At 45.0% G+C, this 16384-nt stretch overlaps 1 protein-coding gene across 1 annotated transcript in view; it reads right to left on the minus strand.

Annotated features, from left to right (window-relative positions):
• Positions 1 to 280: 280 nt before the first annotated feature.
• LOC121845940 (leucine-rich repeat extensin-like protein 5) overlaps positions 281 to 16384 on the minus strand; it is a 92857-nt gene continuing 76753 nt past the window's right edge. The window contains exon 4 of the mRNA XM_042318335.1: positions 281 to 976. Coding sequence (XP_042174269.1) covers positions 281 to 976 — 696 coding nt within the window. The remainder of the gene's footprint in view (positions 977 to 16384) is intronic.

The following is a 16384-nucleotide window of genomic DNA, read 5'->3' on the forward strand; positions in this document are numbered from 1 at the left end:
TTTTTTAAACTGTTGGGATTTAGATCAGCCTTGTGGCTAATTTAAACTGCCCATTATAGAGTTGATGTGCTGGGGCCTAGGATGGGGTCGGAGGTATAGGACTGGGTATGGGGTCGGAGGTATAGGACTGGGTATGGGGTCGGAGGTATAGGACTGGGTATGGGGTCAGAGGTATAGGACTGGGTATGGGGTCGGAGGTATAGGACTGTCTGTCTGGTGTCTGTCTGTCTGGGTCTGTCTGTCTGGTCTGTAGAGGGATGGTATAGGACTGGGGATGGGGTCAGAGACACAAAGTATAGGACTGGGGATGGGGTATAGGGGATCGGAGGTATAGGACTGGGTCAATGGGGTCTGGGAGGTATAGGACTGGGTATGGGGTCAGAGGTAAGGACTGGGTATAGAGGGGTCTGGGGTATAGGATGGGGTCGGAGGTATAGGACTGGGGATGGGGTCGGAGGTATAGGACTGGGGATGGGGTCAGAGGTATAGGACTGGGTATGGGGTGGAGGTATAGGACTGGGGATGGGGTCGGAGGTATAGGACTGGGGATGGGGTCGGAGGTATAGGACTGGGGATGGGGTCGGAGGTATAGGACTGGGGATGGGGTCGGAGGTATAGGACTGGGGATGGGGTCGGAGGTATAGGACTGGGGATGGGGTCGGAGGTATAGGACTGGGGGCTGGGGTCGGAGGTATAGGACTGGGGATGGAGGATAGGACTGGGGATGGGGTCGGAGGTATAGGACTGGGGATGGGGTCGGAGGTATAGGACTGGGGATGGAGGTATAGGACTGGGGATGGGGTCGGAGGTATAGGACTGGGGATGGGGTCGGAGGTAAAGGACTGGGGATGGGGTCGGAGGTATAGGACTGGGGGCTGGGGTCGGAGGTATAGGACTGGGGGCTGGGGTCGGAGGTATAGGACTGGGGGCTGGGGTCGGAGGTATAGGACTGGGGGCTGGGGTCGGAGGTATAGGACTGGGGATGGGGTCGGAGGTATAGGACTGGGGGCTGGGGTATGAGTCCAGGGTAAGAGCTGTTGTTGGGATTTGGTTCCCATTCCTCTGACTATCTCTTATTCCCCTTTCCAGTCCTCATCCAGCCTCTCCTGCCTGTTCCCTCACCTCTCCCCAATTACCAGGTTGAGTACAGTAATGTGCACATATGTTCCTCTACAGAAAGTGGTTTGGATTGAGTCCTGGCAGTGGCCTCACTGAGAACATCATGGGTGGAACAAATACACCAGAGCCAGCAGCAAGACCTTTAGACAAGAGTCCCAAAATCTCACCCTGTTCCCTATTCCCTACACAGTGCACTATTTTTGACCAGAGCTCTATGGGGAATAAGGTGGCATTTTGGATGTAGCCTTAACGTCTGGTGTACATTACTGTGTTTCTCTTAATTGTGATCATGTAAACTCCTGGTTGATGACAACTCCCTGTACAGTACAGCTGTGAGGAAGACTGATTAAGACATAGAGTGTAACGGTTGAGAAATGTACACTATATAAAACACAGGTATGTGGACACTCCTTCAAATTAGTGGACTCGGCTATTTCAAATCAAAATCAAATCAAATGTATTCATATAGCCCTTCGTACATCAGCTGATATCTCAAAGTGCTGTACAGAAACCCAGCCTAAAACCACAAACAGCAAGCAATGCAGGTATTTCAGCCACAGTCGTTGCTGACAGGTGTATCAAATCAAGCATCAAGCGGCCATGCAATCTCTAGACAAACATTGGCAGGAGAATGGCCTTTTCCTGAAGAGCTCAGTGACTTTCAACGTGGCACCCGTCATAGTCAACCATTTTCTAAGCCGCGTGCACACAAGCCACGAGCAATGCCAAGCGTCAGCTGGAGTGGTGTAAAAAGCAATGCCAAGTGTCAGCTGGAGTGGTGTAAAAAGCAATGCCAAGCATCAGCTGGAGTGGTGTTAAAAGCAATGCCAAGTGTCAGCTGGAGTGGTGTAAAAAGCAATGCCAAGCGTCAGCTGGAGTGGTGTAAAAAGCAATGCCAAGCGTCAGCTGGAGTGGTGTAAAAAGCAATGCCAAGCATCAGCTGGAGTGGTGTAAAAAGCAATGCCAAGCATCAGCTGGAGTGGTGTAAAAAGCAATGCCAAGCGTCAGCTGGAGTGGTGTAAAAAGCAATGCCAAGCATCAGCTGGAGTGGTGTAAAAAGCAATGCCAAGCGTCAGCTGGAGTGGTGTTAAAAGCAATGCCAAGCGTCAGCTGGAGTGGTGTAAAAAGCAATGCCAAGCGTCAGCTGGAGTGGTGTTAAAAGCAATGCCAAGCGTCAGCTGGAGTGGTGTAAAAAGCAATGCCAAGCATCAGCTGGAGTGGTGTAAAAAGCAATGCCAAGCATCAGCTGGAGTGGTGTAAAAAGCAATGCCAAGCGTCAGCTGGAGTGGTGTAAAAAGCAATGCCAAGCATCAGCTGGAGTGGTGTAAAAAGCAATGCCAAGCATCAGCTGGAGTGGTGTAAAAAGCAATGCCAAGCATCAGCTGGAGTGGTGTAAAAAGCAATGCCAAGCATCAGCTGGAGTGGTGTAAAAAGCAATGCCAAGCATCAGCTGGAGTGGTGTAAAAAGCAATGCCAAGCGTCAGCTGGAGTGGTGTTAAAAGCAATGCCAAGCGTCAGCTGGAGTGGTGTAAAAAGCAATGCCAAGCGTCAGCTGGAGTGGTGTTAAAAGCAATGCCAAGCGTCAGCTGGAGTGGTGTAAAAAGCAATGCCAAGCGTCAGCTGGAGTGGTGTAAAAAGCAATGCCAAGCGTCAGCTGGAGTGGTGTAAAAGGCAATGCCAAGCGTCAGCTGGAGTGGTGTAAAAAGCAATGCCAAGCATCAGCTGGAGTGGTGTAAAAAGCAATGCCAAGCATCAGCTGGAGTGGTGTAAAAAGCAATGCCAAGCATCAGCTGGAGTGGTGTAAAAAGCAATGCCAAGCGTCAGCTGGAGTGGTGTAAAAGCAATGCCAAGTGTCAGCTGGAGTGGTGTAAAAAGCAATGCCAAGCGTCAGCTGGAGTGGTGTTAAAAGCAATGCCAAGCGTCAGCTGGAGTGGTGTAAAAAGCAATGCCAATCGTCAGCTGGAGTGGTGTAAAAGCAATGCCAAGCGTCAGCTGGAGTGGTGTAAAAAGCAATGCCAAGCGTCAGCTGGAGTGGTGTAAAAAGCAATGCCAAGCGTCAGCTGGAGTGGTGTAAAAGCAATGCCAAGCGTCAGCTGGAGTGGTGTAAAAGCAATGCCAAGCGTCAGCTGGAGTGGTGTAAAAGCAATGCCAAGCATCAGCTGGAGTGGTGTTAAAAGCAATGCCAAGCATCAGCTGGAGTGGTGTAAAAGCAATGCCAAGCGTCAGCTGGAGTGGTGTAAAAGCAATGCCAAGCATCAGCTGGAGTGGTGTAAAAGCAATGCCAAGCATCAGCTGGAGTGGTGTAAAAAGCAATGCCAAGCATCAGCTGGAGTGGTGTAAAAGCAATGCCAAGCATCAGCTGGAGTGGTGTAAAAAGCAATGCCAAGCATCAGCTGGAGTGGTGTAAAAGCAATGCCAAGCGTCAGCTGGAGTGGTGTAAAAAGCAATGCCAAGCATCAGCTGGAGTGGTGTAAAAAGCAATGCCAAGCGTCAGCTGGAGTGGTGTAAAAGCAATGCCAAGCGTCAGCTGGAGTGGTGTAAAAAGCAATGCCAAGCGTCAGCTGGAGTGGTGTAAAAAGCAATGCCAAGCGTCAGCTGGAGTGGTGTAAAAAGGCAATGCCAAGCGTCAGCTGGAGTGGTGTAAAAAGCAATGCCAAGCATCAGCTGGAGTGGTGTAAAAAGCAATGCCAAGCATCAGCTGGAGTGGTGTAAAAAGCAATGCCAAGCATCAGCTGGAGTGGTGTAAAAAGCAATGCCAAGCGTCAGCTGGAGTGGTGTAAAAAGCAATGCCAAGCGTCAGCTGGAGTGGTGTAAAAAGCAATGCCAAGCGTCAGCTGGAGTGGTGTAAAAAGCAATGCCAAGCGTCAGCTGGAGTGGTGTAAAAAGCAATGCCAAGCATCAGCTGGAGTGGTGTTAAAAGCAATGCCAAGCGTCAGCTGGAGTGGTGTTAAAAGCAATGCCAAGCGTCAGCTGGAGTGGTGTTAAAAGCAATGCCAAGCATCAGCTGGAGTGGTGTTAAAAGCAATGCCAAGCATCAGCTGGAGTGGTGTAAAAAGCAATGCCAAGCATCAGCTGGAGTGGTGTTAAAAGCAATGCCAAGCATCAGCTGGAGTGGTGTTAAAAGCAATGCCAAGCATCAGCTGGAGTGGTGTTAAAAGCAATGCCAAGCATCAGCTGGAGTGGTGTAAAGCAATGCCAAGCGTCAGCTGGAGTGGTGTTAAAAGCAATGCCAAGCATCAGCTGGAGTGGTGTAAAGCAATGCCAAGCGTCAGCTGGAGTGGTGTAAAGCAATGCCAAGCGTCAGCTGGAGTGGTGTAAAAAGCAATGCCAAGCATCAGCTGGAGTGGTGTTAAAAGCAATGCCAAGCATCAGCTGGAGTGGTGTAAAGCAATGCCAAGCATCAGCTGGAGTGGTGTTAAAAGCAATGCCAAGCGTCAGCTGGAGTGGTGTAAAAGCAATGCCAAGCATCAGCTGGAGTGGTGTAAAAGCAATGCCAAGCATCAGCTCAGTGGTGCAATGCCAAGTTTATCAGCTGGAGTGGTAATAAAAGCAATGCCAAGCATCAAAAGCAATGCCAAGCATCAGCTGGAGTGGTGTAAAAGCAATGCCAAGCATCAGCTGGAGTGGTGTAAAGCAATGCCAAGCATCAGCTGGAGTGGTGTAAAGCAATGCCAAGCATCAGCTGGAGTGGTGTTAAAAGCAATGCCAAGCATCAGCTGGAGTGGTGTAAAGCAATGCCAAGCATCAGCTGGAGTGGTGTTAAAAGCAATGCCAAGCGTCAGCTGGAGTGGTGTAAAGCAATGCCAAGCATCAGCTGGAGTGGTGTAAAGCAATGCCAAGCATCAGCTGGAGTGGTGTTAAAAGCAATGCCAAGCGTCAGCTGGAGTGGTGTTAAAAGCAATGCCAAGCGTCGGCTGGAGTGGTGTAAAAAGCAATGCCAAGCGTCAGCTGGAGTGGTGTTAAAAGCAATGCCAAGCATCAGCTGGAGTGGTGTTAAAAGCAATGCCAAGCATCAGCTGGAGTGGTGTAAAAGCAATGCCAAGCATCAGCTGGAGTGGTGTAAAAAGCAATGCCAAGCGTCAGCTGGAGTGGTGTTAAAAGCAATGCCAAGCATCAGCTGGAGTGGTGTTAAAAGCAATGCCAAGCATCAGCTGGAGTGGTGTAAAAAGCAATGCCAAGCATCAGCTGGAGTGGTGTAAAAAGCTCTTCTTTAAAAGCTCTTCCTCTTTCCGCCATTGGACTCGTGGAGCCGTGGAAACACGTTCGCTGGAACGATGAATCACGCTTCACCATCTGGCAGTACGACGGACGAATCTGGGTTTGGCGGATGCCAGGAGAACTCTACCTGCCCCCAAATGCCTAGGAGGAATAAATGGTCTGGGGCTGTTCTTTATGGTTCGGGAAACACAACTAAATCCTTCCTAGAAGTGTGGAGGAGGTTCTATCGGCATAATGGGGACCAACTCCATATTAATGCCCATGAATGAGATGTTTGACGAGCAGGTGTTCACATACTTTTGTTCGTGCAGTGTTTATGTGTGTTGCTATGGCAATCAAGGCTCTCGCTCCATGTGTAATTACGCTAGGCGGGTGGATAACAGTGAGTTCTGTAGTCGTTGAAACATTTGAGTTTATAGAAAATGAGTATAATAAACTCGCAGGGTAAAGTATATCACTGCTGAAAATAAACCTGCTAGGAGGTTCTTTATCGCGTCATTTAGTTCAACAGTGTAAAATATATTCCTAATATTATATATTATAACTGCAAACTTTACACATCTCAAAATAAGCTGAATATAGATGGTTTTGATTCAATTGTCACACAATTAATTTTTTAAATTTTTTTAAAGAGAACAGGTATAGAGAAGTTGGTTGAAATTTACACCTGACTTTCTTTCATGACTGAGATTTGCATTTGAATGTTTATACCGTTGCTGCGGCAAGTTCACACAATTTATGCAATTTATGATTGAAGCTTACGACTACTTCGTTCGATCTCTAGACCTTGTTATGTAAACGTTGTCTTCACTCTATGGCCTCGATCTCTAGGCCTCGTTATGTAAATGTTGTCTTCATTCTATGGCCTCGATCTCTAGGCCTCGTTATGTAAATGTTGTCTTCACTCTATGGCCTCAATCTCTAGGCCTCGTTATGTAAATGTTGTCTTCACTCTATGGCCTCGATCTCTAGGCCTCGTTATGTAAATGTTGTCTTCACTCTATGGCCTCGATCTCTAGGCCTCGTTATGTAAATGTTGTCTTCATTCTATGGCCTCGATCTCTAGGCCTCGTTATGTAAATGTTGTCTTCACTCTATGGCCTCAATCTCTAGGCCTCGTTATGTAAATGTTGTCTTCACTCTATGGCCTCGATCTCTAGGCCTCGTTTGTAAATGTTGTCTTCATTCTATGGCAGAAATGTAAATGTGTCTTCACTCTATGGCCTCGATCTCTAGGCCTCGTTATGTAAATGTTGTCTTCACTCTATGGCCTCGATCTCTAGGCCTCGTTATGTAAATGTTGTCTTCACTCTATGGCCTCGATCTCTAGGCCTCGTTATGTAAATGTTGTCTTCACTCTATGGCCTCGATCTCTAGGCCTCGTTATGTAAATGTTGTCTTCACTCTATGGCCTCGATCTCTAGGCCTCGTTATGTAAATGTTGTCTTCACTCTATGGCCTCGATCTCTAGGCCTCGTTATGTAAATGTTGTCTTCACTCTATGGCCTCGATCTCTAGGCCTCGTTATGTAAATGTTGTCTTCACTCTATGGCCTCGATCTCTAGGCCTCGTTATGTAAATGTTGTCTTCACTCTATGGCCTCGATCTCTAGGCCTCGTTATGTAAATGTTGTCTTCACTCTATGGCCTCACTCTCTAGGCCTCGTTATGTAAATGTTGTCTTCACTGTGGCCTCGATCTCTAGGCCTCGTTATGCCTCGATCTCTAGGCCTCATTATGTAAATGTTGTCTTCACTGTGGACTCGATCTCTAGGCCTCGTTATGTAAATGTTGTCTTCACTCTGGCCTAAAATCAGTTTGATTTAACGGTGGAAAACTAGGCATGTTTTGTTGTTGTTGTTTGTGAGATGCAACTGTCATTGGAATGAGGGGACGTGTCGGGAATACAAACCTGTAATCTACATGTTTATTGTCGTTAGTCTGGCAGAAATAGCACATCGAGACGGGTAATGTGGGATTGAAGCTGTCATTTTATTTATTTTATTTTACCTTTATTTAACTAGGCAAGTCAGTTAAGAACAAATTCTCATTTTCAATGACGGCCTAGGAACAGTGGGGTTAACTGCCTGTTCAGGGGCAGAACGACAGATTTGTACCTTGTCAGCTCGGGGGTTTGAACTTGCGGTTACTAGTCCAACGCTCTAACCACTAGGCTACCCCCTAACTGTGTACAACTTGAATCTCACCACCAATCTCACCACCAATCTGTTGTTGTTCAAACAATTTCAACCAGTTTGGGCTCCAGAAAAAGAAAAGGTAGGAGATACAGATTTAAATCGACCCAAGCGTTTGCTCCGTTGCTCACTTGGTGCTGAAGTTTTTGGGCTCTCGAGTGGCGCAGCGGGCCGAGGCACTGCATCTCAGCGCTAAGAGGGCGCCACTACAGACTCCCTGGTTCGATTCCAGGCTGTATCACAACCAGGCCGTGATCGGGAGTCCCATAGGGGTGGCGTGCAATTGGCCCAGCGCGTCGTCCGGGTTAGGGTTTGGGCCGGGATAGTCTGTCATTGTAAATAAGAATTTGTTCTTAACTGACTTGCCTAGTTATATAGAGGTTAAATAAAGATGACTGAAGTAGTGATCTCGCCCTGTAACTGTGGTAGGAAAGGCATGGATAAGGTTCATGGTAGGGTAGTCTTTAATTAAATGTTTTACATCACCTTAATTTAACCAGGTAGGCCAGTTGAGAACGAGTTCTCGTTTATAACAGCGACCTAGCCAAGATAAAGAAAAGTCTATCCCTCCATCTAAGCATCAGCAGACCCCGATTTGCCCACTGAGAGAGAGAGAAAGGCATCTCTCTCCTTCCATCCATCTCTCTCCATCCATCCCTCCAGCATCAGAGACCCCCACTAAATAATGGGCCAGCTCACTCCAGGATTCTCGCCAGAGAGAATTTTACACTCTTCATTAACATTATAGTTGCTGGAGGCCGTTGGGTTGTGACGAACTCTGACCCTTAAGACTTGTTTTAAAAAATGACCCCTGACCTAGCTCCTGGGTGCTATCCACCATCCATTGGTATGGAGGCGTCACAAAATGCACCCTATTCCCTATGTTGTGCACTACATTTGAACACGGCCCACTGCCCTGGTCAAAATTAGTGCCCTTTATAGGGAATAGGGTGCCATTTGTGACAAATCATTATGTTTGGAGGCTAGTGGAGAGGAGGGTAGGAGAGCATGGATAACCCATCTTGAATGCTGCCTCCCTGTCTTTGTAGCAGTGTCTGGAGGAATCTCCTGAGCATCCGCTGGGTTGGAGATAAACACCCACAAGCTAGATGCTGCTTCTGATGCAGCTCAACAAACACACAGTTAATACCAGGGTACTGTTCTCTTACCTGGCTTAATGAACCCACAGTTAATACCAGAGTACTGTTCTCTTACCTGGCTTAATGAACCCACAGTTAATACCAGAGTACTGTTCTCTTACCTGGCTTAATGAACCCACAGTTAATACCAGGAGTACTGTTCTCTTACCTGGCTTAATGAACCCACAGTTAATACCAGGGTACTGTTCTCTTACCTGGCTTAATGAACCCACAGTTAATACCAGAGTACTGTTCTCTTACCTGGCTTAATGAACCCACAGTTAATACCAGGGTACTGTTCTCTTACCTGGCTTAATGAACCCACAGTTAATACCAGGGTACTGTTCTCTTACCTGGCTTAATGAACCCACAGTTAATACCAGAGTACTGTTCTCTTACCTGGCTTAATGAACCCACAGTTAATACCAGAGTACTGTTCTCTTACCTGGCTTAATGAACCCACAGTTAATACCAGAGTACTGTTCTCTTACCTGCCTTAATGAACCCACAGTTAATACCGGAGTACTGTTCTCTTACCTGGCTTAATGAACCCACAGTTAATACCAGGGTACTGTTCTCTTACCTGGCTGTAGCTTAATGAACCCACAGTTAATACCAGGGTACTGTTCTCTTACCTGGCCTTAATGAACACTGGCTGTTCTCTTAGCTTAATGAACCCACAGTTAATACCAGGGTACTGTTCTCTTACCTGGCTGTAGCTTAATGAACCCACAGTTAATACCAGGGTACTGTTCTCTTACCTGGCTTAATGAACCCACAGTTAATACCAGGGTACTGTTCTCTTACCTTGAAATGTCAACCCACAGTTAATACTTTTTGCCCAGGGTACTGTTCTCTTACCTGGCTTAATGAACCCACAGTTAATGCCACTTCAGAGTTAATACTGTTCTCTTACCTGGCTGTTAATGAACCCACAGTTAATACCAGAGTACTGTTCTCTTACCTGGCTTAATGAACCCACAGTTAATACCAGGGTACTGTTCTCTTACCTGGCACAGTTAATACCTCGCTGTTCTCTTACCAAAATAGCCCTGAACCCACAGTTAATACCAGAGTACTGTTCTCTTACCTGGCTTAATGAACCCACAGTTAATACCAGGGTACTGTTCTCTTACCTGGCTTAATGAACCCACAGTTAATACCAGGGTACTGTTCTCTTACCTGGCTGTAGCTTAATGAACCCACAGTTAATACCAGGGTACTGTTCTCTTACCTGGCTGTAGCTTAATGAACCCACAGTTAATACCAGGGTACTGTTCTCTTACCTGGCTATAGCTTAATGAACCCACAGTTAATACCAGGGTACTGTTCTCTTACCTGGCTGTAGCTTAATGAACCCACAGTTAATACCAGGGTACTGTTCTCTTACCTGGCTGTAATGAACTCACAGTTAATACCAGGGTACTGTTCTCTCACCTGGCTGTAATGAACTCACAGTTAATACCAGGGTACTGTTCTCTTACCTGGCTGTAATGAACATCACACAGTTAATACCAGGGTACTGTTCTCTTACTGGCTAAGCAGTAGTTTTTTTAATGAACCCACAGTTAATACCAGGGTACTGTTCTCTTACCTGGCTGTAGCTTAATGAACCCACAGTTAATACCAGGGTACTGTTCTCTTACCTGGCTATAGCTTAATGAACCCACAGTTAATACCAGGGTACTGTTCTCTTACCTGGCTGTAGCTTAATGAACCCACAGTTAATACCAGGGTACTGTTCTCTTACAGTTAATGAACCCACAGTTAATACCAGGGTACTGTTCTCTTACTGGCTGTAGCTGAACTCACAGTTAATACCAGGGTACTGTAATGAACCCACAGTTAATACCAGGGTACTGTTCTCTTACCTGGCTGGCTTAATGAACCCACAGTTAATACCAGGGTACTGTTCTCTTACCTGGCTGTAATGAACCCACAGTTAATACCAGGGTACTGTTCTCTTACCTGGCTGTAGCTTAATGAACTCACAGTTAATACCAGGGTACTGTTCTCTTACCTGGCTGTAGCTTAATGAACCCACAGTTAATACCAGGGTACTGTTCTCTTACCTGGCTGTAGCTTAATGAACCCACAGTTAATACCAGGGTACTGTTCTCTTACCTGGCTATAGCTTAATGAACCCACAGTTAATACCAGGGTACTGTTCTCTTACCTGGCTGTAATGAACCCACAGTTAATACCAGGGTACTGTTCTCTTACCTGGCTGTAGCTTAATGAACCCACAGTTAATACCAGGGTACTGTTCTCTTACCTGGCTGTAATGAACCCACAGTTAATACCAGGGTACTGTTCTCTTACCTGGCTATAGCTTAATGAACCCACAGTTAATACCAGGGTACTGTTCTCTTACCTGGCTGTAGCTTAATGAACTCACAGTTAATATCTGTACATATTTCAAATGGAATGTACTCACCATATACTGGAGGGTTCTATGTGGAATTTGTACATATTCTAAATGGTGAGTAAATTCCATTTAGAACCCTCCAGTACATGGTGAGTACATTATATTTAGAACCCTCCAGTATATGGTGAGTACATTATTTTTAGAACCCTCCAGTATATGGTGAGTAAATACCATTTAGAATACTCCAGTATATGGTGAGTGAATTCCATTTAGATCCCTCCAGTATATGGTGAGTAAATACCATGTGGAACCCTCCAGTATATGGTGAGTGAATTCCATTTAGATCCCTCCAGTATATGGTGAGTAAATACCATGTAGAATCCTCCAGTATATGGTGAGTGAATTCCATTTAGATCCCTCCAGTATATGGTGAGTAAATACCATGTGGAACCCTCCAGTATATGGTGAGTGAATTCCATTTAGAACCCTCCAGTATATGGTGAGTAAATTCCATTTAGAACCCTCCAGTATATGGTGAGTGAATTCCATTTAGAACCCTCCAGTATATGGTGAGTAAATACCATGTGGAACCCTCCAGTATATGGTGAGTAAATTCCGTTTAGAACCCTCCAGTATATGGTGAGTAAATTCCGTTTAGAACCCTCCAGTATATGGTGAGTAAATTCTGTTTAGAACCATCCAGTATATGGTGAGTAAATTCCGTTTAGAACCCTCCAGTATATGGTGAGTAAATTCCGTTTAGAACCCTCCAGTATATGGTGAGTAAATTCCGTTTAGAACCCTCCAGTATATGGTGAGTAAATTCCATTTAGAACCCTCCAGTATATGGTGAGTAAATTCCGTTTAGAACCCTCCAGTATATGGTGAGTAAATTCCGTTAGAACCCTCCAGTATATGGTGAGTAAATTCCGTTTAGAACCCTCCAGTATATGGTGAGTAAATTCCGTTTAGAACCCTCCAGTATATGGTGAGTAAATTCCGTTTAGAACCCTCCAGTATATGGTGAGTAAATTCCGTTTAGAACCCTCCAGTATATGGTGAGTAAATTCCGTTTAGAACCCTCCAGTATATGGTGAGTAAATTCCGTTTAGAACCCTCCAGTATATGGTGAGTAAATTCCGTTTAGAACCCTCCAGTATATGGTGAGTAAATTCCGTTTAGAACCCTCCAGTATATGGTGAGTAAATTCCGTTTAGAACCCTCCAGTATATGGTGAGTAAATTCCGTTTAGAACCCTCCAGTATATGGTGAGTAAATTCCGTTTAGAACCCTCCAGTATATGGTGAGTAAATTCCGTTTAGAACCCTCCAGTATATGGTGAGTAAATTCCGTTTAGAACCCTCCAGTATATGGTGAGTAAATTCCGTTTAGAACCCTCCAGTATATGGTGAGTAAATTCCGTTTAGAACCCTCCAGTATATGGTGAGTAAATTCCATTTAGAACCCTCCAGTATATGGTGAGTAAATTCCGTTTAGAACCCTCCAGTATATGGTGAGTAAATTCCGTTTAGAACCCTCCAGTATATGGTGAGTGAATTCCATTTAGAACCCTCCAGTATATGGTGAGTAAATACCATGTGGAACCCTCCAGTATATGGTGAGTTAATTCCGTTTAGAACCCTCCAGTATATGGTGAGTAAATTCCGTTTAGAACCCTCCAGTATATGGTGAGTAAACTCCACTACTAAGGACAAGGTGTGTGTTCTTATTGCAGTAGGCTTGTCCTTCGAATGAACTGCTCCTACTTCTATCTGTTTGTAACCTACACACAGATCATTTGAGTAATCTAGAACCCTTTATGCTAATTACATTACACATTAATTATACAATAACTGCAGTCTAGAAATAAAACCATTTTAATCATTGTGAGGAAAGAGAAATGAACTTACTAACGGGGGGTGGTAAAATATAAAATGCTAAGTGGGATGGGGAAAACTCTTAATCCTTAAATCCTTTAAAACCCTTTAGAAATATGAAAAAAATGTAGCTGTACTTTAACAAGCTGTTTTAGTGTGGGTAGTCTGAGTACACATCATTTTTTTAAATCAATTGTTTTCTCTTTTTTTTGTAAATCATTTTTGTGCCTGAGGCTGATCTGCCTTGCAGGCAACTTTTCCTTTGATATGCTTCCCAGATGACCACAACACAGCATCCCAGCCAGAGTTAACTTCTCTGTAGGATTTAGTGTTCGCCGTTCGTACGCCCTCCCAGATGTAGCTTTACCAAGTCCAACATTGACTTTATCTCCTGCGCTACACTGGGGCTTTGAACAATGTGTTGTGGATGGATGTGAAGTTTGGGATGAGAGAAACTTGAAGTTGGTTGGTAGCCAATGTTGTGGGACTAGAATTAAAGAGGAGAGAAATGCCTTGAAGGCAAATGTACCTTGAAGGCTGTGTCCTTCAAACAGACTCAAAAAAGTGTTTGGAGGGAGTGATGAATAAACATGAGTGGCTCTGTCTCTCTCTCTCTCTCTCTCTCTCTCTCTCTCTCTCTCTCTCTCTCTGTCTCTGTCTCTCTCTCTCTGCTCTCTCTCTCTCTCTCTCTCTCTCTCTGTCTCTCTCTCTCTCTCTCTCTCTCTCTGTCTCTCTCTCTCTGTCTCTCTCTCTCTCTCTCTCTCTGTCTCTCTCTCTCTCTCTCTCTCTCTCTCTCTCTCTCTCTCTCTCTCTCTCTCTCTCTCTCTCTCTCTGTATCTTTTGTTTGTTCATGTTTTCAGGCAGACAATGACCTTTACTTGAAGGGTGACTATGAAATCAAATCAAATCAAATGCCAAGTTCTAAATGAACCCACAGCAGGTGCATAATCAGAACATCAGTGAAACAAATCATTTAACTCTGTTTAGTTGACACCGATGGGACCCAGAATCTGTGAGAAAACAAACACATCAAGCACACCTCATGAAGTTGTTTACAGATTCAGACAGGGCATAGATCATCGGAGACAATAACAACAGATTACATGTAAGGAACCTACTGTAAACAGATATACAATGGTTTCCTGTGTTCATCCTGATGGTTCCTTCTGTCTCTCTGTCCCCTGACCTGATGGTTCCTCCTGTCTCTCTGTCCCCTGACCTGATGGTTCCTCCTGTCTCTCTGTCCCCTGACCTGATGGTTCCTCCTGTCTCTCTGTCTCCTGACCTGATGGTTCCTCCTGTCTCTCTGTCCCCTGACCTGATGGTTCCTCCTGTCTCTCTGTCCCCTGACCTGATGGTTCCTCCTGTCTCTCTGTCCCCTGACCTGATGGTTCCTCCTGTCTCTCTGTCCCCTGACCTGATGGTTCCTCCTGTCTCTCTGTCCCCTGACCTGATGGTTCCTCCTGTCTCTCTGTCCCCTGACCTGATGGTTCCTCCTGTCTCTCTGTCCCCTGACCTGATGGTTCCTCCTGTCTCTCTGTCCCCTGACCTGATGGTTCCTCCTGTCTCTCTGTCCCCTGACCTGATGGTTCCTCCTGTCTCTCTGTTCCCTGACCTGATGGTTCCTCCTGTCTCTCTGTCCCCTGACCTGATGGTTCCTCCTGTCTCTCTGTCCCCTGACCTGATGGTTCCTCCTGTCTCTCTGTCCCCCCTGACTGTGTTTATCCTGATGGTTCCTCCTGTCTCTCTGTCCCCTGACCTGATGGTTCCTCCTGTCTCTCTAGATCCCCTGACCTGATGGTTCCTCCTGTCTAGTCTCTGTCCCTGACCTGATGGTTCCTGAGCAGTGTCTGAAGTCTGTCCCTTCAGGACCTGATGGTTGAACCTCCTGTCTCTATGATGTCCCCTATTTGACCTGATGGTTCCTCCTGTCTCTCTGTCCCCTGACCTGATGGTTCCTCCTGTCTCTCTGTCCCTTGACCTGATGGTTCCTAGTGTCTCTCTGTCCCCTGACCTGATGGCTCCTCCTGTCTCTCTGTCCCCTGACTGTGTTCCTACTGTGTTTATCCTGATGGTTCCGCTCTACCCTGAGTCTCCTGACTGTGTGAAAACATGATTTAAAAGTTCTGTGTGTGTCCTCTAGATATATGTCTGGTTCTGCCTCGATAGTCACAGTAGATCATTAAGGTTCTGTGAAGCTTTGGATGAAGTCTTCTTTAAGGAGCTTCCTGAGCAGAAGCTTTGGATGAAATCTTCTTTAAGGAGCTTCTGAGGATATCTCCACTATAAGGGTTGTCTTTCAGGATATCTCCACTAGCAGAAGTTTTATAAGTTTATATCTCCACTATAAGGGTTGTTTTATATCTGAGCAGGTTTATATCTTCCACTATAAGGGTTGTTTTATATCTCAGGTTTATATCTCCACTATGAGTTGTTTTATATCTTTGGGTTGAAGTTTTCTCCACTATAAGGTTTTATAGCTTCCTGAGCAGATATCTCCACTATAAGGGTTGAAGTCTTCTTCACAGGTTTTATATCTCCACTATGAGCAGGTTTTATATCTCCACTTTGGGTTGTTTTATAAGTTTATATCTCCACTATAAGGGTTGTTTTTTCAGGTTTATATCTCCACTATAAGGGTTGTTTTATATCTCAGGTTTATATCTCCAGCTATGGATGTTTTATAAGTTTCTTCTTTCAGGTTGTTTTTATCTCAGCAGTTTATATCTCCACTATGAGGGTTGTTTTATATTCAGGAGCTATCCTAAGGGTTGAGCACTATAAGCGGTGTTTTATATCTCACTTTGAACCTCCGTGTGTCTCTATGATGTCAATGCCTATTTTATTGTCTTGTTAACTCGTGAGTGTTTTTGTTTCAACTTAAATATCCACAGCTGAAGTTACGCTGCTTGGAACTGAACCACAACTACGTGATGGTGAATGTCAATGAACCTTATAGCACATGCATGAACGTATCTATTAAAATACCATCCCGACGTCTGGTTTCTATCTCCACTATAAGGGTTGTTTTATATCTCAGGTTTCTATCTCCACTATAAGGGTTGTTTTATATCTCAGGTTTATATCTCCACTATAAGGGTTGTTTTATATCTCTGGTTTCTATCTCCACTATAAGGGTTGTTTTATATCTCAGGTTTATATCTCCACTATAAGGGTTGTTTTATATCTCCACTATAAGGGTTGTTTTATATCTCCGCTATAAGGGTTGTTTTATATCTCCACTATAAGGGTTGTTTTATATCTCTGGTTTATATCTCCACTATAAGGGTTGTTTTATATCTCCACTATAAGGGTTGTTTTATATCTCCACTATAAGGGTTGTTTTATATCTCCACTATAAGGGTTGTTTTATATCTCAGGTTTATATCTCCACTATAAGGGTTGTTTTATATCTCCACTATAAGGGTTGTTTTATATCTCCACTATAAGGGTTGTTTTATATCTCCAC

Source organism: Oncorhynchus tshawytscha, unplaced genomic scaffold (genome assembly GCF_018296145.1).
Source record: "Oncorhynchus tshawytscha isolate Ot180627B unplaced genomic scaffold, Otsh_v2.0 Un_scaffold_6295_pilon_pilon, whole genome shotgun sequence".
NCBI classification, from domain to species: Eukaryota; Metazoa; Chordata; class Actinopteri; order Salmoniformes; family Salmonidae; genus Oncorhynchus; species Oncorhynchus tshawytscha.